Consider the following 25025-nt stretch of genomic DNA (forward strand, 5'->3'; position numbering starts at 1 on the left):
AAATTTAAATAATTTTTTATACTGACCAAATGTTTTGGAAAACCTCCTTAAAAACAACATTGGTGGTTGTATTTAAAGTTTGTTCTTCTTTGTCATGTATTAAAATTTTCAATCTCTGTTTACTTTGGACTCTGGAAAATGCTAAATATAATTGGCCATGACTAAAAATAGGTTTAGGCAAATACAAGCCAATACTTTGTAGTTATTGAATTTGAGATTTATTTATCTTCATAGCATATGAAACAACTAAAGGAAATTGTCTTCTAATAATCTTGAAAGGCCATGGTGATTGTGAAGGAGATAAAGACATTCTTGGAATGTAATTACATTTCCAACATTTTTTTCCTGAGATGATCTTTGCCTCAATGACATGATTTGCTAGTCTTGTGACTATTAGTCTAGTACCATTATACAAGCCTTCAGATTGGTCTAGATTCCTCAACAACATTATTGGAGTGTCCCTCTTCAATTTGATCCTATGATCAAGGAGTCTTGATGTCTTTAATGTGTTAAGGAGTAATTGCATCAAAAGATATGCCATCAACTGCATCTGTCATGTTTATAGAATCTGACCTTAGATACTCCCTCTCATCACCAAGAATCAAGGATAAAAACAATCATTGATTTGGTCAACAATGTCAATATTTGAAGCTAAAATAACTCTAGATTTCAAAAATTCTTCATTGTATTTTTTTAACTAAATTTGGGTAGGTGCTTTGCACTATGACTTCTATGAGTCATTAAAATCAATAATTAGAAATTCATTAGGAATTTCTATTTCAACATAACCATCATTTGGCTCACCTAGTTTACCATCACCCACACGTATTAACCATTCTGAAAATTGTCTAAGTTATTCCACATTTGTGTTATTAGCACGACTTTGTAAACACATGCTTTTTTTTAGTTTCAAAACTTGACAATATTCCCAAGAGATATGAAGCATTGATTGTAGCATGGATAATATCAGATCGGCTTCCTCTTGGAATAACAGGGAGAATTTGTCTAAAGTCACCATGAAAGACAACAACTTTCCGCCAAATGGAGAATCTGTACTATGAGAGAAACCCATGATGTCTCTAAGACTTTTGTCTAATGCCACAAAGCAAAGGTTATGTGTCATAGGAGCTTCATCCTAAATGATCAATTTTGTCACCTTTAATAGTTCAATAAGTTCACTGCCATGATGAATATTACAAGTTGAGTTTTCTAAGGTAGGAACAAGGATTGCAAATTTTGAGTGTGCAATCCTCCCACCAGGTAACAATAAAGATGTTATTCCACTTGATGCCACCTTTAGAATAATATAACCCTTTGAACGCAATGATGATGCTAGAGTTTTTCACATAAATCTTTTTCTAGTTCCATCATAACCATATATGAAAAATATCCCACCATATTGTTCATTTATAAACTTCATTATTGTCTCAAATATACCCCTTTGTTCATCCACAATAATTAATAAAAGTAAAAAAAAATATGTATTAGTTCATAGAATTTTTTTCCTTCAAATTATTATTACTAATCAAAGTTAAACAATAGTTGATAACATTACCTATAAAGGAAGTAAATGAAGTTTGAAAATCAATGTTCAATTGATCTATATCGTAATCACGCTCTACATGGATCAATCTATTTCCCAATTGACTTCGTATTATCCCTTTTGGATATGACAATGATGGAAAATCTTTTAAACTTTTCCCATTACATTACAAAAAATCCTCAATTTCCAAAAGTGTTAAGTTAAGTTTTGTAATTCTACATCACTTAATTGTAACTATGTAAAGTGACCAAAATATATTTAAATTAAAAATATGTTCATGTAGACACTTTTTTTTAATAGAAAGTAATTTAAACAATTAAAAGAACAAAAATGTGTACCTTGAACGTTGGTTAACCTTTTTTTCTCATGCAAAATATCATCCACTAAACAATGCCATGTTTTTTCCCACACATGCTCATGCTTATTCATACTATTAGAAATAAGCATTGTGACAAATAGATTTCTCAAATAATGACCTGATCCACAGTTATTGGCCTCCTTAATTACTTCAATGTATTCTCTATCATCATCAAGAAATCCCATTGCAAAACAAGCATATTGAAAAGTTGGATATAGTATTCCTTCAACACTTTTGATGTCTTCATAATTACATGGTCCTTTAGCCACAAAAAACATCATTCTTAAGTAAAACAACTCACCAATGGTTGGGGGTACCCAATTAAGCCTCCCAATAGTATAATCATGCTTCCTTGGTTGCCAACATCTTCTAGCAACACCCTATCATCAACCATGGAAGGAGGGACACCATCAAATTTTGTGACAAATTGAGCATAAGTCAAATTTTTTTCTACCTTGTATATTTTGTTTGCTTGTAACCATGTTGTAAACATTGATCCCATTACACTTAGCTTAGATAGCAATGAATCAATGTCCTCGTAATCATTAAATAAAACATATTGTTCATTAGGGAGAGGGAAGTACAATCTCTCAACAACTAGATTCCTCCTATGAGTTGGGAAAGAAAAAATTCTCCAACATGCTTCACAGGGTGAGATATACCTACAATCAAGATATTGTTTGACTTCATCAATTCTCTGCATTTGGGATCCATTTTCAGCTTTAGTGGGAATAATAGTAGTTGTTATTCAATCATAACCCTTGTTAATATACTTAAATAAGTATTTGATGGAAGTACATTGATTGCACCACTCAACATTAAGATGCACTTGGTATTTCAATAAAAGTTGAGGATTATAGGGGACTACATAACGATTGTCAAGAAAAATACCATTTTTCTCAACTATGTTTTCATTGTTTCTTCTCCTATATAAAGGATAACTATCTTGATCCACAATAGTTAAGTCCTGGAACTTTTTGGGAAAGAACCTAGAATATTTTCTATCTTTCATGCATGGTGATGCCTTATTAGCTAAGCCACATGGGCCGTGTATCATGTGATTTTTGACAAATTCATATAACTTTGCATCCTTTTTCTGATCTAGTATCTATGCTGAAATAATTTTGTCAATATCTTCAAGAGTTGGGTACTTGCTAGAAGGATGTAAGAATAATAAAATGTGTGCATGAGGCAAACCCTTTTTTTGAAACTCAATGGTGTATATATCTGTATGCAAAAAAGAGTAAGTTAAATATATGTATATGGCATGAAACAATAGTAGTATGATAACTTAAAATAAGACAATAATAGAATTATCTCACATGCAAGAATTTTCCCAAATACTTCATTCTTCTTTAAGTCTGTTAGTAGTTGATCGAGCTTTATTTTGAAAACTCTTGATACAATATAAGGACGATCTTGTGAAATCAAATTCATTGGTCTTAACAACCTTTGTATTTTTTTTGGCTATTTTGGGTTACAAGTAAAAGTTAAGAACAAATATAGAAATCCAACATAACCACAAATTGTCATCCCATCTAAGTACAATTGGTCCATGTACCTCCCTCCCCCAACAAAAGTGGAAGGCAATATGACACATTTTCCAAGATTAGATGGGTGAGATTGATTCATATCATGAGAATTGTGTAAGTTGTTGTATTTATCCATTCTTAATTGCTTCTGGTGAGTCTTGTGACACCCTCTACCCCGCATATCATAACTCAATAAATTTAAATAATATAACACTTAATAAATCAAACATGTTTAAAGAGTATCACATTTTTTTAACAAACATAATCAACGGGAATTACAAAGAAATAAATCTCAAAGTTTTCAAAGTAATTTTAAATAACAATAACACCCTAATCTAATCTTATCTACGCCCCGATGTCACAAGTCCTATCAGAGCATAGCCCATAAAGAAGCCTAAGCTTCACCACCAACATCCTCAGCCTCATGCTGATAATCACCTGTGTAACGGTCAGAGAAGAACAACACAAAGAAAAAGGGAGTGAGAAAACATCTCACTCGGCTCACAGTGTAGAAATATATACCAGATAGCCAAACACAAACAAAATATGTATAACATAGATTAATAACAATATCACATCTTACTCATTCAAGGCATATTCATTTGTCATATGACATCAAAAGACACATGTATGGACACGGACTACATTTTATCATGCATGTGGCGCCAGTCACTTATCACGTAGTATATTGCCGCTAGCAATACACAAAGAGTAGTCTAGGAGTACATGCCGGGACACAACCTCTGCGCACTCTCACTAGAAGGACATACTACCAGAGTCTCGTCGGGATAGCTAAGCCGCGCAAGATACATCCCATGCACACAATGGGCGAGACTGGGACTTCCAAACCGAGCCATCCCCAAGGACTGATCCCCACAGCTTTTACACTAGGGGGCCTTCTCTGGCGGCGTATTCCATATCGTACCCTTATCACTTTATGCAAATGATGCATGTCAAACAAGACTCTATGCATTCTCATATCACTTTATCACTTTCCATGGTCATTTCTCTTTATCACATTTCATATCTCATTGTCACATTATCACATTATCTATCTCATGGTCAATCATATCTCATGGTCATTTCACATCATATTTCATCATCACATCATATCATTAGAAACATCACATTCACATTATCATATCATATTCATAACTTTCACAATCATAATCTCAACAGAATTTCTATTCATACACACATATTAACCAAGCAATTAGAACATACAAACAATATAACATACAACAAACACAGGATTGGGGGCCAATCCCACTACCCAGCATACAATCCCACACCCAGAGCGAGATTTCTCACTCCCCCCCTTACCTGGATAACAGGCACTGAAACTAAAGAAGAGCTTCCTCCTCTAGGCTCCTTCTACTAGGGTAGAACCACCTCCTATGGATTCCTCTAGGTCTTCAAAGAGAAGAAGAGGAGAAGAAGAGAGTATAAGAGAAGAGAGAATGAGAATTGAGGGATGGTTTGCAATGGAGAAGTGAAGGCCTATTTATAGCCTTCAAGACACATTAAAAAAAATGGAAAATAATGAAAAAATCTTAGACAAAACTAAGTGGAATGAATTAGTGAGATGAATTATTAAAGTTGGTGGGATGAATTAATGGAGTTGGTGCCATGTTCTTTTCCTCATCGACTTTAGCTACTGATTTGGACCTTATAGACAGCCGAATCTGAAAATATTTCCTTCATGAAAGTTGTAGGATTTTCTCTTATCTTTCCATAGCCACCAAGTTTGTATCATTTGAACAACCACCGACCAAGTTATACCCCACAAACCGAGGCTTGCCAATCAGTCCAGCGAGAACCAATTGTATCAATCAAATTCCAATTTTGACCTCCTAAACGACCGATTTTGCAAATGGCTATTTCTGTAAAAGTTGTGCGTTTTTCTCTTAGATTTCCATTGACACCAATTTTGCATCATTTGGACCATCACAGCCCAAGTTATGCCCTAAACACCGAGGTTTGCCAGTCAGCCCAGCGAAAACGATTTTATTGAAAAGAAAGTTTACAACTATCTAATTAAGCCCAACAATATACATATCTTTCTAAGCATAAATGGAGTGTAAATTATCTACAATTGAAGTAAAATATAACCACCAATTTATGACCAAATACCACATAATAATAATAATAATAGTAATAATAACCATTTTGAAAACTAGGGTGTTACAATTCTCCCCTCCTTTAAGAAATTTCGTCCTCGAAATTTACCTGAAAACAGGAATGGATAATCTTCTCTCCCCTTGCTTTCTAGTTTCCATATAGCGCCTTCTTCAAAGTTTCCTCCCCAAATAGCCTTGACTAAAAGAATTTCCTTACCTCTTAGTTTCTTTACCCTCTTATCCTCAATCCTCAAAGGTATAGTCTCATAGGTGAGGTTATCCTTTAACTGAATGTTGTCGGATTCCACAATATGAGATGAATGTATTTTCTAGGTTGAGAAACATGAAAGACATCATGAAGATTTGATAGGGATGGAGGTAACGCAATTTGGAAAGCTACATCACCAATTCTCTTAAGGATCTGGTAGGGACCAATGAATCGTAGAGTAAGCTTGCGAGATTTAAGTGCTCTACCAATTCCAGTCCAAGGAGTTACTTTAAGGAATACATGATCTCCTTCTTTAAACTCAAGGTCTTTCCTTCTTTTATCATGGTAGCTCTTCTGCCTACTCTGTGATGCTCTCATTTTCTTTTGGATTGTCCTAACCTTTTCAGTAGTTTGTTGAACTATTTCAATTCCTAATATGGCACTCTCTCCAGATTCTGCCCAACACAAAGGTGTTCTACATCTCCTACCATACAAAGCCTCATAGGGTGCCATCCCAAAATCTAGAGGTGAACCTAGGATCTCTATCCGAAACTATACTAGTAGGAACCCCATGCAACCTTACAATCTCACCTATGTACAACTTAGTTAACCTTTCCAAAGGGTATCTAATGTTAATGGGAATAAAATGGGCAGACTTAGTTAATCTATCCACAATGACCCATATAATCATCCAAGTTCTTCCATGTCCTAGGTAATCCTACTGCAAAATCCATCGAGATGCTATCTCATTTCCACACAGGCACATCTAAAGGTTGCAGTAAACCTGAAGGTTTCTGATGTTCTCCCTTAGCCTTCTAACATACTAAGCAAGCATACACAAATTCTTCTATCTTAGGCCACTGGAATATTTTCCTAAGGTCTTGGTACATCTTAGTGGCTCTTAAATGGATGCTAAGAGTACTTTTGTGTCCTCCCTTTAAGATCATCTTTCTAATTTCAAGATTACTAAGCACCCAAATTTATTCTTGCACCTCAAAACAACATCAATTCCAATTTTTTTTTTTTTTTTTTTTTTTTTTTTTTTATAAATTTTAATCATATTCCTACTAATCTTTTTCCACTTGGTTCACTAGAAAAGATTCTAATCTCATCCATTAATTCACTAGTTATTTTCAACCATAGTCAATTCAATGTTCCTAAAGGTAGTCTCACACATCAATCATAAGTCCCTAAATTCTCCAATCAAATCCAATCCTTAAATATATTAGTGATCATCGTAATCAAGGCATCTGTCATAATATTGATATTACTTCTATGATCATCTGTAAAGATCAAGCACCTAAGCATGTTATACATATCAAATCACTAATTTTACTGCTCCATCTTCAACCAATTCAAACCCCTATCCATCACCTTATTCTATAGTCTCATATCTTGTTACCAATATGAATCAACTAATTGTATTTCTCCAATTTATCTCAATGATCCACTTGTTACTCGAGTCACACCTAGTTTTTCACCACTAGGAGTAATCTCACAAGTCAGACTTAAATCCCTAAAAAGATCCTTCTTTCTAATCATAAGGAAAAATATAAAGGTTTCCTACTCAAAACATTGGTTACCACAATGGCTTTGGCCAAATAACCAGTAAGATCAAAATCTTATTCCTTAAAAATTTCTAACTATCTCTTTTGGTCAATAGATATTTAAAACTCTTATGATCGCTAAATACCTCAAGCTTAGAATCATATAGGTAATGTCTTCAAATCAAGGTCATGGGTAAGGTAATTCCTTCTCATAAATTCTCAATTTTCTAGAATCATAAGCTACTTATCTGTTCCTTCTTGCATCCACACTCTATCCAATCTTATCTTAGAAACATAACTATGTTCCACAAAAGACTTACTAAAATCTAGTAGTATTAACACTAGTCAATCTTGCCTTAAGAGTTGGAACTACTCTCATACTTACTATCCCACATAAAGACAATACTCCTCTTAGTGAATGTAGTTAAGGGCAAAGCTATCTTAGAAATTCCTTCAATAAATCTCCAATAATAATAAGCTAACATCATAAAACTCTTATCTTCACTAATTGGCTTAGATATCTCCCCACTTAAATACAACTTCTACCTGAGACATATCCATGTTTACCTTAACTGGAATTTACAAGAACTAGAAAACTTATCTTATACAATAAAAATAATAAATAAATAAATCAATCAATCAATAAATAAGATAAAATAAAATAGTAATACTTAACATACAACCGTCTTGAATATATCTCCACCTTCAACTACAATATGATCATATCACACCCTAAGATCAATCTCACTAACCACACGACATTCACCAATTTGATCCCTAAGGTAATCTATCCACATATCAACATACATGCTTACTAAATCATATTAGAATACCATCTTTAAACCTTCAAATATACCATCGATAAGCATGTACATGAACAAACTTTATCACATAGCATTATACAACCTTTAAACAACCTCTCAATCCTTATGCAAACACCCCAAAACAAAATCAATTCTTATCCTTGCATTGCCTAACGATTCAAAAATATCATGAAACCATACATATCCCTTCAACAATGTTTAAAGAAAATGATACCTAGAGAGTTATACTTATTCAAATGATCTCAAACCTATCTCAAAATAAAGATAAGAGAATAAGCTACAACTCCTACGAAGACATAGAATTCTAAAAAGATCATCTTCTTAGCTACAAATTTCAAAAACCGCAGCAGATATATTCAGCGCTTATAACTAGACCTTTGATCACCAAAGTAGCTATAACTAGAGTTCTATACCTCCGTTTTACCTGATTCCAGTTCCATTAAAAAGATAACGTCCAAAGCTACTACTTTTGTGAAGACCATAAAATCTGATTCTGTCAATATGATACTCATACAGACACAACAAAATTTTAACGAAAATAATCCCCATATTATACAGCAATAGTGTACTAACATTTCACAAAATACCTCAACCATTCCAAACTCACTCCTTTCCACCTTAAACTCATATTCAAGCTTTCCATTACAATCTTAGACCAAAACAGCTCACAAAGGACTTAGAAAATAAAATTCACATACTATCTAAACCATAAAAGTTAACATGCACGCACCAATACTCAAGGAACATTCCAATCTCTCATCAAAATATCAAAACTCCAATTCTCAGATACAACCACCTTTGATTCAATTGCTTACTACTATAGATTCCTAAATTCCATTAACCGTAAACTCTTGAAAAATCATCCAAATCTAAGGTCTCAATAATTTCTAGTTGATTATCAAGGCTTTGTCCGTACTATTGGTACATAAGCTCACCATACGAGTGATACTACTCAACCACTACTTCTTACGTAAGCAAGAAGTATCAAACAAATAAGCAATTATGAAAAGAGCAATCAAAAATAGCATCATCAAATTATATCATGTCTATCAAACAAATCCTGAGAACACAATGCACACAACATAATCAATCATCATATTAGCACATCAATCAACTCATCACATTATTAATCTACCAAACAAGCATAGTAGACTCATAACTCACAGTCGATTAGATCGACTTGCTCTGATACCACTAAATGTGACACCCTCTACCCCGCATATCATAACTCAATAAATTTAAATAATATAACACTTAATAAATCAAACATGTTTAAAGAGTATCACATTTTTTTAACAAACATAATCAACGGGAATTACAAAGAAATAAATCTCAAAGTTTTCAAAGTAATTTTAAATAACAATAACACCCTAATCTAATCTTATCTACGCCCCGATGTCACAAGTCCTATCAGAGCATAGCCCATAAAGAAGCCTAAGCTTCACCACCAACATCCTCAGCCTCATGCTGATAATCACCTGTGTAACGGTCAGAGAAGAACAACACAAAGAAAAAGGGAGTGAGAAAACATCTCACTCGGCTCACAGTGTAGAAATATATACCAGATAGCCAAACACAAACAAAATATGTATAACATAGATTAATAACAATATCACATCTTACTCATTCAAGGCATATTCATTTGTCATATGACATCAAAAGACACATGTATGGACACGGACTACATTTTATCATGCATGTGGCGCCAGTCACTTATCACGTAGTATATTGCCGCTAGCAATACACAAAGAGTAGTCTAGGAGTACATGCCGGGACACAACCTCTGCGCACTCTCACTAGAAGGACATACTACCAGAGTCTCGTCGGGATAGCTAAGCCGCGCAAGATACATCCCATGCACACAATGGGCGAGACTGGGACTTCCAAACCGAGCCATCCCCAAGGACTGATCCCCACAGCTTTTACACTAGGGGGCCTTCTCTGGCGGCGTATTCCATATCGTACCCTTATCACTTTATGCAAATGATGCATGTCAAACAAGACTCTATGCATTCTCATATCACTTTATCACTTTCCATGGTCATTTCTCTTTATCACATTTCATATCTCATTGTCACATTATCACATTATCTATCTCATGGTCAATCATATCTCATGGTCATTTCACATCATATTTCATCATCACATCATATCATTAGAAACATCACATTCACATTATCATATCATATTCATAACTTTCACAATCATAATCTCAACAGAATTTCTATTCATACACACATATTAACCAAGCAATTAGAACATACAAACAATATAACATACAACAAACACAGGATTGGGGGCCAATCCCACTACCCAGCATACAATCCCACACCCAGAGCGAGATTTCTCACTCCCCCCCTTACCTAGATAACAGGCACTGAAACTAAAGAAGAGCTTCCTCCTCTAGGCTCCTTCTACTAGGGTAGAACCACCTCCTATGGATTCCTCTAGGTCTTCAAAGAGAAGAAGAGGAGAAGAAGAGAGTATAAGAGAAGAGAGAATGAGAATTGAGGGATGGTTTGCAATGGAGAAGTGAAGGCCTATTTATAGCCTTCAAGACACATTAAAAAAAATGGAAAATAATGAAAAAATCTTAGACAAAACTAAGTGGAATGAATTAGTGAGATGAATTATTAAAGTTGGTGGGATGAATTAATGGAGTTGGTGCCATGTTCTTTTCCTCATCGACTTTAGCTACTGATTTGGACCTTATAGACAGCCGAATCTGAAAATATTTCCTTCATGAAAGTTGTAGGATTTTCTCTTATCTTTCCATAGCCACCAAGTTTGTATCATTTGAACAACCACCGACCAAGTTATACCCCACAAACCGAGGCTTGCCAATCAGTCCAGCGAGAACCAATTGTATCAATCAAATTCCAATTTTGACCTCCTAAACGACCGATTTTGCAAATGGCTATTTCTGTAAAAGTTGTGCGTTTTTCTCTTAGATTTCCATTGACACCAATTTTGCATCATTTGGACCATCACAGCCCAAGTTATGCCCTAAACACCGAGGTTTGCCAGTCAGCCCAGCGAAAACGATTTTATTGAAAAGAAAGTTTACAACTATCTAATTAAGCCCAACAATATACATATCTTTCTAAGCATAAATGGAGTGTAAATTATCTACAATTGAAGTAAAATATAACCACCAATTTATGACCAAATACCACATAATAATAATAATAATAGTAATAATAACCATTTTGAAAACTAGGGTGTTACAAGTCTTGATATAAAATAGTCTTTCAGACTCCATCATGGTGTACCCATCAACTATAAATTGTTGAAAAAGTTGTCTTGACCTTAACAATGTTTGTGCTTCATCTTTTCTAGTTTGTAATCTAAAACAAAAGAACTCTCTAATGGTAACTCTATTTCTTGAGAGCCATAGATTTGGTTGTTTTGCACATCATGTCTATATCCATCTTCACTATAAGGAAATAAAAGTGGATATCGCAACCCCAAATAGTTTGCATGCAACTCATTGATTCTTTTTAATTTACCACTTTGTGTCTCAAGTATAATATCTCTATTAAATGGGGTGTCAACATCACCAACAATTAAAGCAACCACTTCAGAAATAACCGGTAAGTTATATACTCCCCCATTAGTAGCCCTATCTGAAATTAGTTTTAATCTCAAATCTCAAGTCGTTGTAGCATTAATCTTTCCTTTGCCATTCTAAAGGATTTAGCAAAAATATTATGCCCATCAAGCATGGTCTTTAATCTCATCATAATTTTCAATCAAGATTACTTTCATACCTGTATACAAATATATGTAAAAATTTTAAAGAAATAATAAGATTTAGATTGATAATGCCAAAAATTTATTGATTATGATTAAACTTATGACCTCAATTGGAGTTAGTCACCTTAGTGCTTCAAGACTATTGTCAATCTCATTTTTTGTGTCCTAGATATAAAGTTGAGCAAATTTTGGAGTATGCCTATGCATAGGTAGCAAACTTCCAATCAAATGACATGATTGGCCGTGTATTCTAAAGAAGGAGGACCTCTACCACTATCAAGTGATATGTCAAACTTTGCTCTTGGTGATGAAGGAAGTAGGTAGGTGAAGTGAAGCTTGATCTTCCCTTTCCTCCTCTGATAGCTTGGATATTCTTCCTTGATCAATGAATACGGAATGATGGATGAATTGAGAAGAGAATGAGACAGTTTCCCTAAGCTAAGAAGGAAGTATCCTAGCTATAGAATCAAGAGAAAGCCCACGGACAAGGCTTAGAAGAAGTGATTTTCCTAAGGCTAAGACTAGGCTTTTTAGGTGACTTTGAGAGAGAGACTTGGTTGAAAATTTTCAGAAATCTCATTAAGCATTCAAAGTGTTTACACAATGAGAGAAACAAGAATTTATAGGAAATTGTTCGAGGAAAGTGGCACCACCACCATGTGCTCCAAAGTGGCGCCAAATTTGAATTCAAATTCAAGTTTGAATTCAAATTTGGACGTCCCACATGTGTAGCCATGTGCAACCCCCACCTTCTAGAATCCTTAATTACATTTAAGAGTAATTTAGGGTTCATTTGGATGATCACATGTGCAGCCACCTTTGGCACAAAACATGTGACTCAAATGCAACTCTAATTACTCCTAAATGTAATTCGAATTCTATGATGTATGCCTAATACTTATTCTTCTTAAATTCCTATTCTAATGGCCTAAATACAATGGTTAACCAAATACAATTGAAAGGAAAATCTATGAATTATTAAAAAAAAATCTATAAAATATTCTATAAAATCCCCTTAATTAATAAAAATAACTATAAGAAAATAAGCTCTATAAAAATAATAAAAATTAACTATGTAAAAAAAATCGAGATGTTACAACACACAACAAAAAATATAGAATTATGAATCATGCATGAATTCTTCAAAACACCCAATTGAATTGGTAAACATGTTCGATAGCGAGCAATTAATCAGTCAATATTATCCAATTTACACATACAACCAATGTATTTACTCAAAATCACATCAAGTTCCCTTAGGGTTTATCATGGGAACTCACAGGGACCTCAAATCATACAATTACCATCCTAAAGATAAAATTAATCATGCATTCAAACGATTCATGTCATTAATTATGAGTAAGAAGAACATGGAGCAAAACAGAAGCATTAGAGGAAACCCCTCATACACAAGCATACAACACACAGGATTGGGATCAATCTCACTATCCAACATACAAACTCATACCCAGAGCAATGTTTCTCACTCCCCCTTACCTAGATAAGCTTTAGACGGCGGTTGGACAATTTCAGAGTGTTTTCCTTCCTACTCATGTTCTCCGAGTTCTGAAACGCGAACACATGTGAAAAGTAAGGGAACATAAAAACTGACTAGAAACCCTTCAATTTAAAACCTTAACCTACCTTTAACCCCATAGTTAAAAAAAATTAACTATAATTAAAAATTTATTTCCCCTCAATCAATTAAAATGAAATATTTAAATAAAATACCTTAAATTATCTTATAAAATATATTAAATAATTAAAAAAATATTTAGCAACCCTTATTAATAAAATAAAAATATCAAAATTATTAATAAAATACTCATATTATATTTTATAAAAAAAAATGGAGTGTTACATTATTGAACAAGAAGAGCTCGCATCTTCAACCTCCATAGCCTAAAGTCATTTCTTCCAATGAATTTCTCAAGCTTGAACATATGTTTGATTTCACTCCACACTCATCGCACTAGTTTGTTGTGATGAAGACTATCAAAAAAACGAACAAATTCACCAGGAACCTAGAAACAAATTTATCTGATAGTGTAGAAAATAAGGAGAACAAGAACGCAAGAATTTAAGAAGAACAAGAAGAGTAAAACACAAAGGAATTACGTGGTTCAACTAAGAACTAGCCTACATCCATGTGAATAGGGGTGGCAAAACGGGCCAGCCTGGCCCGTTACGGCCTAGCCCGCCAATGGCCCACCAAAAATAGGCTGGGCTAGACCGGCCCGCTGATGAAAAACGGGTTGAAAACGCTGGCCCGCCCCGTCTAAGGACGGGCTGGCGGGCCAGCTTGCATACCACAAAAAAAATTGCAAAAAAAATGGAAAAAAAATATATTTTATGTTCAAATAAAAAAAACTACTACAAATAAATAAATATAACCATATGAAATTAAAAATGCATACATATTGTACATAATATATGTTCAACAAAAGAAAATGACAAACTTAGAACAAAATCAAATAGAAATTAGTCCACTTACACCGAAATTAAAATCAAATTATAAACTTACAAATTACTAATAATCTAAATTTTTTGATAGTCCACAAAACAAGTCCATTACTTATACAAACAACTGAAGCTCAATTACTTATGCAGGTTGGCGGGTTGTAGCGGGCCAGCCTGCCATTTGGCCCTACAGGTTGCCATGTTTGGCGGGATGATTTTAGTGGGTTGGTAGGTTGAAATGATGGGCCCGGCCAGCGAGTCACAACCTATTTTGCCATCCATACATGTGAATGCAACCACTTCACTACACAGAAAACACTAACGGACTAATTGACTTAAAAAAAATTAGTTACAAAGCAGCCCATTTGGATGACTTTAGCAACGTGTCCAATATAAAAGTTACATGTCCATAAGGAGCATTCTTCCATAATGGGGCTTACTAATTGGACCAAACATCAACAAGTACATAGTATGAAACTATGAATAGTGTTAAGAATATGCAAGATACCTTTGTTCTTGCCTATAAGGGAACTTCATAGGTAAAAGATTCAAAAGATAAATATGTAGGTAAGATAATTTGAGCTAAGATGCAAGAAGAAGAAACATGGTTGGAAAATTTCAAATTGTCTTCAACAACCTTCGATCACTAGGCAAAACTTATATTGCCTTATGATAATATTGAAAAAATTCTTCGTAGTTTGCTATAATAACATTGACCACAAGTGACTAAACTAAGAGCGCAAGGACCTCAAGAGTCTCCCTGTTGAAAAGCTTCTAGGAACTCTTAGAGTGCATGAACAAGAGCTGATGGAAGATGAAGGAGCAAAGAAGGTAAAGACAATCATGCTCAAAGCTACAAAGACGAATAATGTTGTGATGAGCAGTTAGAAAATGACGATCTAAAAATGGATGAAATATCTTTCATTTAAGGAAATATTCACTCTGAAAAAAAAAGGGGGGGAGGCGATGTAAATAGAGAATCCGCACAAAGAAGCTACATAAGAAATCCAAACACAAGATTCTTATACTACGAATGCAACAAGTAAAAGAATTTCGAGTCATAATGTTTAAAATGAAAATATATCAAAATAAAAATTGCATATAAACAATAATTTAATTGGAATGTGTAAAAAAAAAATTAGAGTTTCATCTCACCTTAAATTGATGTATAACTATTGATGTATGGAAGAATGATTATATGTGTTAGACGTTATTGATGTAATAAATATGTGTGTCTACCTTTATGTCTTATATATGTTATGTGTGGATAAGATGTACTCACTCCCAATGTTTATATGTTTGGGTTGAATGCCACTTGTAGGAATAAAATGGGTACAAGAGGATGTGTTTGATGAAAGAGAGGTCTAAAGGGAGTTTTGCTTTGATTAATGTAACATCAAGCCATAGTTTAGTCTTGGTAGTTATTTATATTTGTGAAATCTCTATTTTAATATATTTCCTTATTGAGAGTTTTGTTCAAATAGGTAGTTGTGTCTGATTTTAATTTATATATTATCTACTATGTCTTTCTTCCTTTAATAAAGTTAGGGATAAAATTTTGTGAACTCTTTTACAAAGTTTTGAAAAGAAGAAATTCATTATTATTTTATGAAATTTTTGTTATTAAATTATTTATTTTGTTATTAAATTATTTGGGGTAGAAAGGTGTCATGGAATCTAGGTTCTTTATTAGAAACTATGCTAGATAGAACCTCATACAACCTAATAATCTCCCTTATCTACAATTTTGCCAGTCTATAGGATACTTAATATTGATTGGAATAAAATGGGCAAACCTCATCCGTTTATTCTCTATTATCCAAATAGAGTTTAAGTTTTTTGTGATTCGAGGTAATCTAACCACAAAGTCCATGAAAATATTATCACACTTTCCCACTTGTACATCTAAGGGTTTACCCACTATTTACAACTTATCATCAATTTTATTAATCTTTACTCTCCTATGTAATTCAAGGGTTTCTTTGGACACTCATAGATTCACAAATAATCCAAATCATCCACAACACAATTCGTCTCATATTTAATACAAAGATCATTTGCAAATTCCATGCAAATCATATAAAGCACAAATTCTCATCACACAAATCAAAACCATGAATTTTCCCAAGAATTAGATATGCAAGAAGAAAGGGATTGTATTTCGCTAACCCAACAAATTAATTGACTCCCAAATCAAAAAACTCTCACTCTTCCTTACCTTTGTGAACACTTGTTGAAGGATGAAAGTTTGCTCCTATTGCAACTACATTCTCCACTTTGCGTTCTTCAATTAAAAATGGGTGAGAAAGGTGAGAAGCCTAGACGTAACCCCAAATGTAATTGCTAGTTCTTTTTATAAAAAAAAATGGAATAACTCTCAACCCCTTTAACTCTCTCAACTAACTCTTTTAACTCTAGTTATATATCTCTTCCCTCATATTTAAACAAAAGACACTACTAGAATTTCTCTTATTACATGCGACTTTTCTTGCGAATTTTTCATAAAAATTCACAGAAAACGTTGTTCTTGCAAATTTTTCTGCGAAATTTTATCTATAGGTAATAACTTCGTTAAAAAATTTGCAGCAAGGTTTCCTGTAAAAAAAAATTTCCTGCAAAAAAACATTTTCAGGAAAATTCGCAGGAAAATTTCTTGCAAATTTTTTTGCAAGAATATTTTTTACGAAAAAAATTAAAAAGATTACTATAAATTCTATTAATAATTTTTCAACTTTTAAATGCTCACAATGAATTCATTCGAAGCATTTGTTTCCATGCCTCCAACATGTGATACATAATCTTTTAAATTCTAAGATTGTAGATTATAAACCTAACACTCAACCATACAAATCAACTTGTAAGGTAAGTGTTGCCCCAACTTATATACTCTTTAATTGCTTTATTTTTAATCGATGTGGGACTTGAAGTTTTTTAAAATATTAAACTTATAAATTTAAATATTTTTTTTTTATTTTTCCTGCATATTAAAATTTGCAGGAAAAATTACCTGCAATTTTTTTTCTACCATTTAGTAAACATTACTTGTGAATTTATTTTTGCAAGAAAATCTGCAAGAGACAAAATAAAATTCTTACAATATTTTCTGCAAATTTTTACCATGGAAAAAAATTTCTATGATTATTAAAATTGTAGCAAAATTTTTAAGAAATATCTATAAATTATTTGCAAATAAATTCGCAAAAAATTTCTACAAATATTTTTTTACAGGAAAATTCGCAAGAAAATGACATTTTTCTAGTAGTGAGAATAACTTATATAATCAATAATATAAAACATTTTTCTAATACCTATTATACAAATAATTTTTCAACATTTATTTAATTAAAAAAACGCTTATAATTAAATAAAAGCATCTAATTATTTTCAAAATCTAACTAATTAATTTAAGATTTTTTAAGAACATTATCATCGAATATTGTCGGATACCAAATGCAGATATGTGTGTGAGAGAGAATTCCTATTTTGATTTATCATGTTGCATGAGAGAATAATTTTGACCATTATATTCAACATTCGTTGGTTATGAAATTAACTGGATTTTGTATATATTCATTTATCGGTATATTTTTTAACGAAAAACGCATGTTTAATAAGAGAGAGAGAGAGAGAATTCCTATTTTGATTTTTTTTTTTTTTTTGTAAACTTAAGATTAAAACAATCAAAGATGATTCAATATTAAGCCTTAAAAAAAAGAATTCAATGTCTTTAATTATTCCATGGCTGAAGCCTCCTACTTGAGGCATGAATTAGTGCAAATACAATGAAGGTCTGGCTTATTGCATTTTCCCTCTTTAAAACCTTGAGTGTTGCAAATTTGAACGCAGATTAGGTCAGTAGAGCATGGACCTACGAATTTTTCACTCTTGGGAATGCATTCTTCTGTTGCAGCCTGAACTGATATCTCTTCTACAATTGCAAACAATGTCAAAACAAAATGTTATTGTATTTAAATATGTAATATATATATATATATATATATATATATATATATATATATATATATATATATATATATGTGTGTGCGTTCTTAAAAAAATGTTAATATATAATTTTTTTTTATACCAATATTACTACTGACACACCCACAAAGAGAAACTTACCAGCAAAAACGAGAATGATGAAAAAAATCAAGACATGCATTTGTTTTGCCATGATATCGTCCCTGATCACCAAAGCAGAATTTTGCTAAAGAATTTAAAACGGTGAATGTCTGAGGAGTTTTTAGCTGTTTTGTGTGTATATATATTCTAATTAATGTGAGAAATTTATTATATGAAAGTGTAAAGAATATGATTTTACCATATTTTGTATTTATTAATTATTATAATAAAAGTCAAAGTATTTTTTTTAATTATATGATAGTTTAGGATTTTTTTTTATCAGTGAGAGATGATTAAATTTAGTGTTTATATATATATATATCTCAAACTCTCATCCTTAAGTCTCATAATTTTTTTTAGCACGAACCACGTATATCTTTTATTGAAGACAACTTTATTCAAATTAGGTAGCAAAACTATGGACGACAAATATCTCCTGCTAAATATAAATATATATATATATATATATATATATATATATATATATATATATATATAAATCTTGTATTTTACACCCTCCAATTTATATATTGGTCCTACTTATATCTTTTTTTTTTTTTAATCTTTATGTTTGCTCTTCATATATATAATGATAATTATTATTAATTTTTATTTTTTAAAAACTACTACCATAAGGTCTTGGATTCACTGGTTTGATATATTATTTAAGATTTGACGAAAGTTTTTTTTTGGACATATTTTATTAAATTTTTTTTATTTTTAACATTTATTATATTAAAGTGCATAGAATCTGGTTTATCATTTATTATAATAAAGGTGAGCTTTTTTTAAATAAAAAAATCAATTATATGATAATTTAGGTTTTCTATGGGTAGGAAAGATTACAACAAAAATATGATCAAACTTAACAAGTTATGATATATCTACTTCAAAAGTTAAACAACCAACTTGGAGAAGAAGTATTTTGTATCAATTTTAGTGTATTTTGACTCTTTTTATTGTTTGGTTAAATACTCATTTGAAAGTTTTCTTGTATTGTTATCCACCATATTGGTGAAGAGTTATTTCTACTGATCCCTAACAGTTCCAAAAGCACTTATGATGTACCCATTAATTATTACTGGGGTGTTTTTATTGGACTAGGTTCTATGAGTTTTTACCTCACATTGAAGGTTTTCCCACTTTAAAATTTTGTGTCTGTTAATTTCTATTTTGTCTATATCCTGCTAAAATTATCTTGTTGCTTCTATTATTTATATAGGGGAAAAGAAGATCCAGCTTACTTCTGGTTAATTGATATAATTTGTTATCTTTCTCAACAATCAGTATCAAAGTTTTGGTTGGGGGCTTTACTTTCTTCTCTAAAGATGGGTGAATGCGATGTCACTGGAACAATGATTAAATTAAATTCCACCAATTACTTAGTTCGGAAGTCTCAAATGGAAGATTTGTTATTTTCTAAAGACTTGTATATATGACTCCATTAAGGCTAATGACACCAAACCAACTGATAAATCTGAAGAAGATTGGAAAAAGACCAATAGGAAGACCATTGGCATGATCAAACAATGGATAGATCAAAGCATCTATCATTATGTGTCAAGTGAGACTAATGCTTTCAACTTATGGAAGAAATTGAGTGAGTTGCTTAAGTCTAAAATGCACAGAACAAGGTATTTCTTATTCAAAAGTTAGTAAACTTGAAATATAAGGATGGTTCTTTGATGGTAGAGCATTTAAGCAATTTTCAGAATTTGGTGAATCAGTTGAATACTATGGAGATTGTGTTAGATGATGAGTTATTGCCATTGTTGTTGCTTAGCTCATTGCCAAATAGTTAGGAGACATTAGTGGTACCTCTGAGTAACTCTGCTCCTAATGGGAAACTAACTTTTAATATAGTCAAAGATAGACTACCAAATGAAGAAACTGGGAGAAAGGGACAAGTAATGGTTAGTTCTTCAACTCATAATGAAGCTTTGATTGTGGAATCAAAGGGTAAGAGCCATCAAAGAAATTCTCATAGATATAATGATAGTAGCAAGTCAAGAGGAAGGTCAAGCACAAGGAAAGACGTTAAGTGTTTCCATTGCAATAAAATGGGACACGTGATGAAAGAGCGTAGGTTCCTTAAGTGAGATAAATCAAAGGGTAAAGACAATGTCAAAAGAGAAGACAAAGACACTACTATAGATATATCTGATGGTGAAGTTGTCATTGTTTATGATGATAATTATATTAATCTTGCATTTTAGGGGTATGAATGGTTTATTAATATCTTGTGCCTCATTTCATGTTACACCACATCATTAGTACTTTACATCCTACACTTCCAAGGATTTTGGGCAAGTGAAGATGGGAAATCAAGGGGTAAGCAAGGTTGCTAGCATCAAAGAAATCTGGTTGGAGAATTTGGAATAGGTAAGACCAAGAAGGTGAAGGTTGATCCAAGGAGGCTCACACTTGAAGACCATTGGGCCTTTAACTAGGTCCATGGTTAGGAGGCTAGAGGAGGCTTCTAGAGAGGAGGTGCTTCTTAGACCTATGCTCAATATGAGTATTGAGTATGATTCCTCTTTTTAGTCTCATAGTCTCTATTGTACATACATTGTATAGTTTGATTTCTTGTACTTTGTATATAGTAGATACTTGTATAGGTGTATTTTTGCTTTTGTATTTGTGAGGCACTTTATTTCCTTTTATTAGCTATTGTATATTGTTTCTAGGGTAGGTTACTTGGACACTTTGACACCATTTAACCTAATCTAGAAATACACTCTTTCCTTATTTTTCTAGTAGTAGGATTGGGAGTGGCATTAGCAAGCTAGAGAGTGTTACTAGCAATTGGGCCTAGAGATGGGTCTAGGCAAAATTTTACATATTAAACTCATTTTACTCCTAATTTTTCATAGATTTGATTTAGCTAGGTTTCATTCACATTGGATGAACCTAACTAAACCAAATCAACATTTTTTCAAAACCGGTTGGAGTAAAATAAAGTCCATGAGCCACCCACCTTGATTTGTGTTCACATTGCTTGTTCACCCTCAAGCTTAGAAGCTTGAAGCACAAGCTTCTCCTTAGCTTGCTTACCAAGCAATCTAAGTGAGTAGCTTGCTCTCCAAGCCTCTAGACCATGGATGGTTAGCTAGACCTTACCATGGTTCCTAGTGAACCATGGTTAAGGCTAGCTTGCTCTCCAAGCTTCCTACTCCTATATTTTTGTTTTTCCTTTATTGTAAAACACTTTTGGATGATATTTTTGAGTGAGATCAGAATTTGCACGAAAATTCTCTCTTCCAAAAGTCTTTAACCTTTTTGATATTCATCCAATTCTCTTATCCCTTCCATAGAAGAGTGTGGTGAGAATTGAAGAAACTTATCTCTTCACCATGTAGTGGCATCTCTTGAGAGAGTTCCCCACCAAACCGTGGTGGTTCTAAGGTCTCTTCCTCCATTGGAGACCTTAGAGAAGCTTAAGAAGAATCAAGGAGCTAAAGATCTAGGGAGGAACTTGAAGAGGATTCACATCAATCAAGATTCTCCAACAAGTTTTCCATCATTTGGTATCAAAAGCTAGGTCTCCTTGGTAAATTCGTTCTTGAGCTTTTGTCCTTCATTCTTGTTTGTCCAAAAACATATAAAAATGTGTCTATACTGTTCCTCCATGTATTTCCTTTTATTTTCTTGTGTTTGTGTGCCTTGAGTGGTTCTTGTGTCACATCTATAAATCTATAGAACACACTCACTTTGTCTTGCTTGTTTTTGGTTCATGTTCTAAATTCTTGTGAATCAATCTTTGTGTGTGCCTTAGATATTCTTTTTATGTCTTTTTAAATGTTTTAGGAATGCTTTTATCTTCCATTGGACTCCTTTTAATTTCGGACTAAAAAGAAACTCCAAAAAAGAAACAAGAATACAAGCATTTTTCATTTCTTAATCTTCAAGTTTTGTCTTAGAGTCATGTGTAGTTGTTTTACTTGTCATTAAATCTTTGTTGTGCCTTTTCATTTTTGAATCTAAATGTGTTAATCTCTGTTCATATATGGTGTCATTGCGGGTTGGACATTAATAATTCTTAGAGTGCTCATAAAATGATTCCAATGCATGTTGTTAGACCTAACATGTTCTAGAGTCAATTTTTGTGAACTTCAATTGCTATTTGTTTCTTAGCAATTTGTGACCAGCAATTCCTTGTGTGTCTTGTGCTTGTTTTAAAAAAAGAAAACAGAGTTAGAAGTGTATTGAAAACGAAAATCAAAGTGTACAAAAGATAAGAACAAACTAGTACCAAAACTAGTGACATTTTGTGGTTGAAAATTTTGACTAGTACACTTACATTTCTTACACTTCTTGCTCTTCTTTTCTCCACCACTTGGAAACCTCTTTATTAATTGTTTGGCCTCTGTTTTAAGTGCTTACTCTCTGTATTCAAAGAAAAGAAAGAAAGAAAAGAGACAAAAATATAAGAAAAGGAAAAGAAAACAAAAGAGAAAACCTAGAAAAAGCAAAGTGGAAACAAAACATTTTTAGTAGCACTTGGGCTTGAAATTTTGTGTGATTTTTCTTGAGGTTTGCTTGCAGTCCAGTGGTTGGAAAAAGACTTTGAAACACTCAAAACAATTGCACAAATTTTGTTTTGGTTTTTGTAATCCATTCTAGTGTCATTCCTAGGACTAATCTTTTGTGTGCTAGCTTTTGAAATTAGCCTTTAATTGTTGCTTTGTGTCTTCTTGGCTCTCTTTGTTTTGTCACATTAATTCCTACAAGAGTGTAGCCTCTTCTAAATTGTGCTTTCCAGTTTTCATTTCTTGGCCTCTACTCTCTCTTGATTGGTTGTTAAGCCTTGGTGAGACATAATACTTTTCAAGCCATTACACTTGGAAGGAAAGACTAATTGAGACATATTGGATAATCTCAAAGGGGTCTACACTTGAAGGAGATTGAGGTACAAATAACTTGAGTGAAACACCTTTGAAAGGCTCACTTGTTTGTTCTTTTTGCAGCCAAGAATTGTTTCGATTTTTAGGTCAAAGTTAGAGACGGATTTGGAAGTAACTTAGTGACGGAATTGAAGAAATTGGTGACGGATTTGGAAACCTTAGAGACGGATTTGTGGAGAGCCATTTTCCACCTTCAAGTTGGTCATTCATCTTGGCTCCAAGGCTGTTCCAAGCTTTTCCCTAACCGCCCTTGGTGGAGATTCTTCAAGAAGTTTTGATTTGTGTTGTTTCCATTGTCTTGTAACTCCTTAACCCTACCTTGGGTTAACTTGTTTAGTTTACTCTTGTTAAAACAAACCTACATTTAGGAGTGGTTGTTTGGGGAAATTGTTTAAGTCCCACCACTTCCTAAATAGTATTAAATAAAGCTTCTTAGACGCGTTTAGTACTTGTGGAAGGGTCCCCAAAGGCTTTAAGTGCCATTTGGGCTTCCACTAGGACACGCCTAGTTTTACTAGCTTTCACACTACGTTTAGAACTTGTGGAAGTGTCCCAAAAGGCTTCAAGTGTCACTTGGACTTCCACCCTAGGACCCTACGACTAGTATATGCTTTACTTGCTTTCCTTTTACTTGTTTAACTTCTAAGTTCGTTTAGAAGGCTTCCTTTGCCTACTAGGGGTTGCGTGCACACACACACAACTACTTGACTTGCTTGTGTGAAAAATTTGTTTTGTAAGAAAGGTATAAGGGGGTTTAGTAACTTCCACTTGAAAAGGCTTGGTTATTAAGTGACTCCTTGTAGCTCACCTCCCTTGATAGTGCAACTTGTATACTTAGACCTCCAAGTACTTAGTATTGCACCAAAAAGAGAAAATCTTTTGTGAAAATCTTTATCACTCACTTTGCTAATTTTTTTAAGATTTGTGAAAACCTTTCCCTTGCAAAAATGAGTCATCATTCTCATGAAAGTAGTGTGCATGGTCATCATTCTCCTAAGAGTCATAGAAGTACTAAAAATGAACTTAGAGAACTTAGGGAATATATTAGAAAAAAAGACATAGAAAATGAAAAAAATAATGAGACAATAAGAGAGTTGTTGAATAAACTTGTGGTGGGGGGTGAGACTAAGCAAACCCCATGGCAATGAGGGTCATGGGCCTTCTAGGCCCAAAAGACATGATGGAGAGGGGCCTTCTAGGTCCCATAGACATACACATGATGATGGGTCATCTCGGCCCAAAAGCCATCAATCACACACTCACTCATCTACAAGTGAAGGGTTTCATAGTAGTCACCATGATGATGGCTACTATCAAAGACCCCCTAAGCATCATAGGCCTAGGCATGAAACAACTTCTAGAGAACCTAGGTTTGACCTTCCTCCCTTCCATGGAAAAGATAATGTTGATGATTACTTAGATTGGGAGATGAAGGTTGAACAACTCTTCACTTGCCACAATGTGAGTGAAGAGAGAAAGGTTCCCATGGCTACCCTAAGCTTTCAAGGGTATGTCATGTATCGGTGGACTTCCCTTGAAAGGGAAAGAAGAACTCATCATGAGCCTCCAATTCAATATTGGAATGAGCTTAGAAGTTCCTTAAGGAGAAGGCACATTCCTCCTTATTTTGAGAGGGAGTTAGTGGACAAGT

At 33.3% G+C, this 25025-nt stretch overlaps 1 protein-coding gene and 1 long non-coding RNA gene across 3 annotated transcripts in view; both read right to left on the reverse strand.

Moving 5' to 3' along the window:
- Positions 1–3626: 3626 nt before the first annotated feature.
- On the reverse strand, positions 3627–10480 carry LOC145952643 (uncharacterized). The gene is made up of 2 exons (XR_014430133.1): positions 4757–10480; positions 3627–3871 (listed from the first exon to the last, which is right to left on the reverse strand). It is a non-coding gene; the product is annotated as an uncharacterized LOC145952643 (long non-coding RNA).
- A 7493-nt stretch (positions 10481–17973) lies between these two features.
- Positions 17974–25025, reverse strand: part of LOC109788853 (biotin--protein ligase 2) — a 31908-nt gene continuing 24856 nt past the window's right edge. Inside the window, exon 4 of one of the 2 annotated variants that reach the window (XM_083066023.1) lies at positions 17974–18276. In XM_083066023.1, coding sequence (XP_082922149.1) covers positions 18101–18276 — 176 coding nt within the window. In that variant the 3' untranslated portion in view covers positions 17974–18100. Of the gene's footprint in view, positions 18277–22770; positions 22857–25025 lie in introns of those variants that run through there. The other variant, XM_083066021.1, reaches the window with a different exon arrangement.

Source organism: Cajanus cajan, chromosome 10 (assembly GCF_000230855.2).
Source record: "Cajanus cajan strain Asha chromosome 10, NIPB_CcT2T_4, whole genome shotgun sequence".
In the NCBI taxonomy this organism is placed as follows: Eukaryota; Viridiplantae; Streptophyta; class Magnoliopsida; order Fabales; family Fabaceae; genus Cajanus; species Cajanus cajan.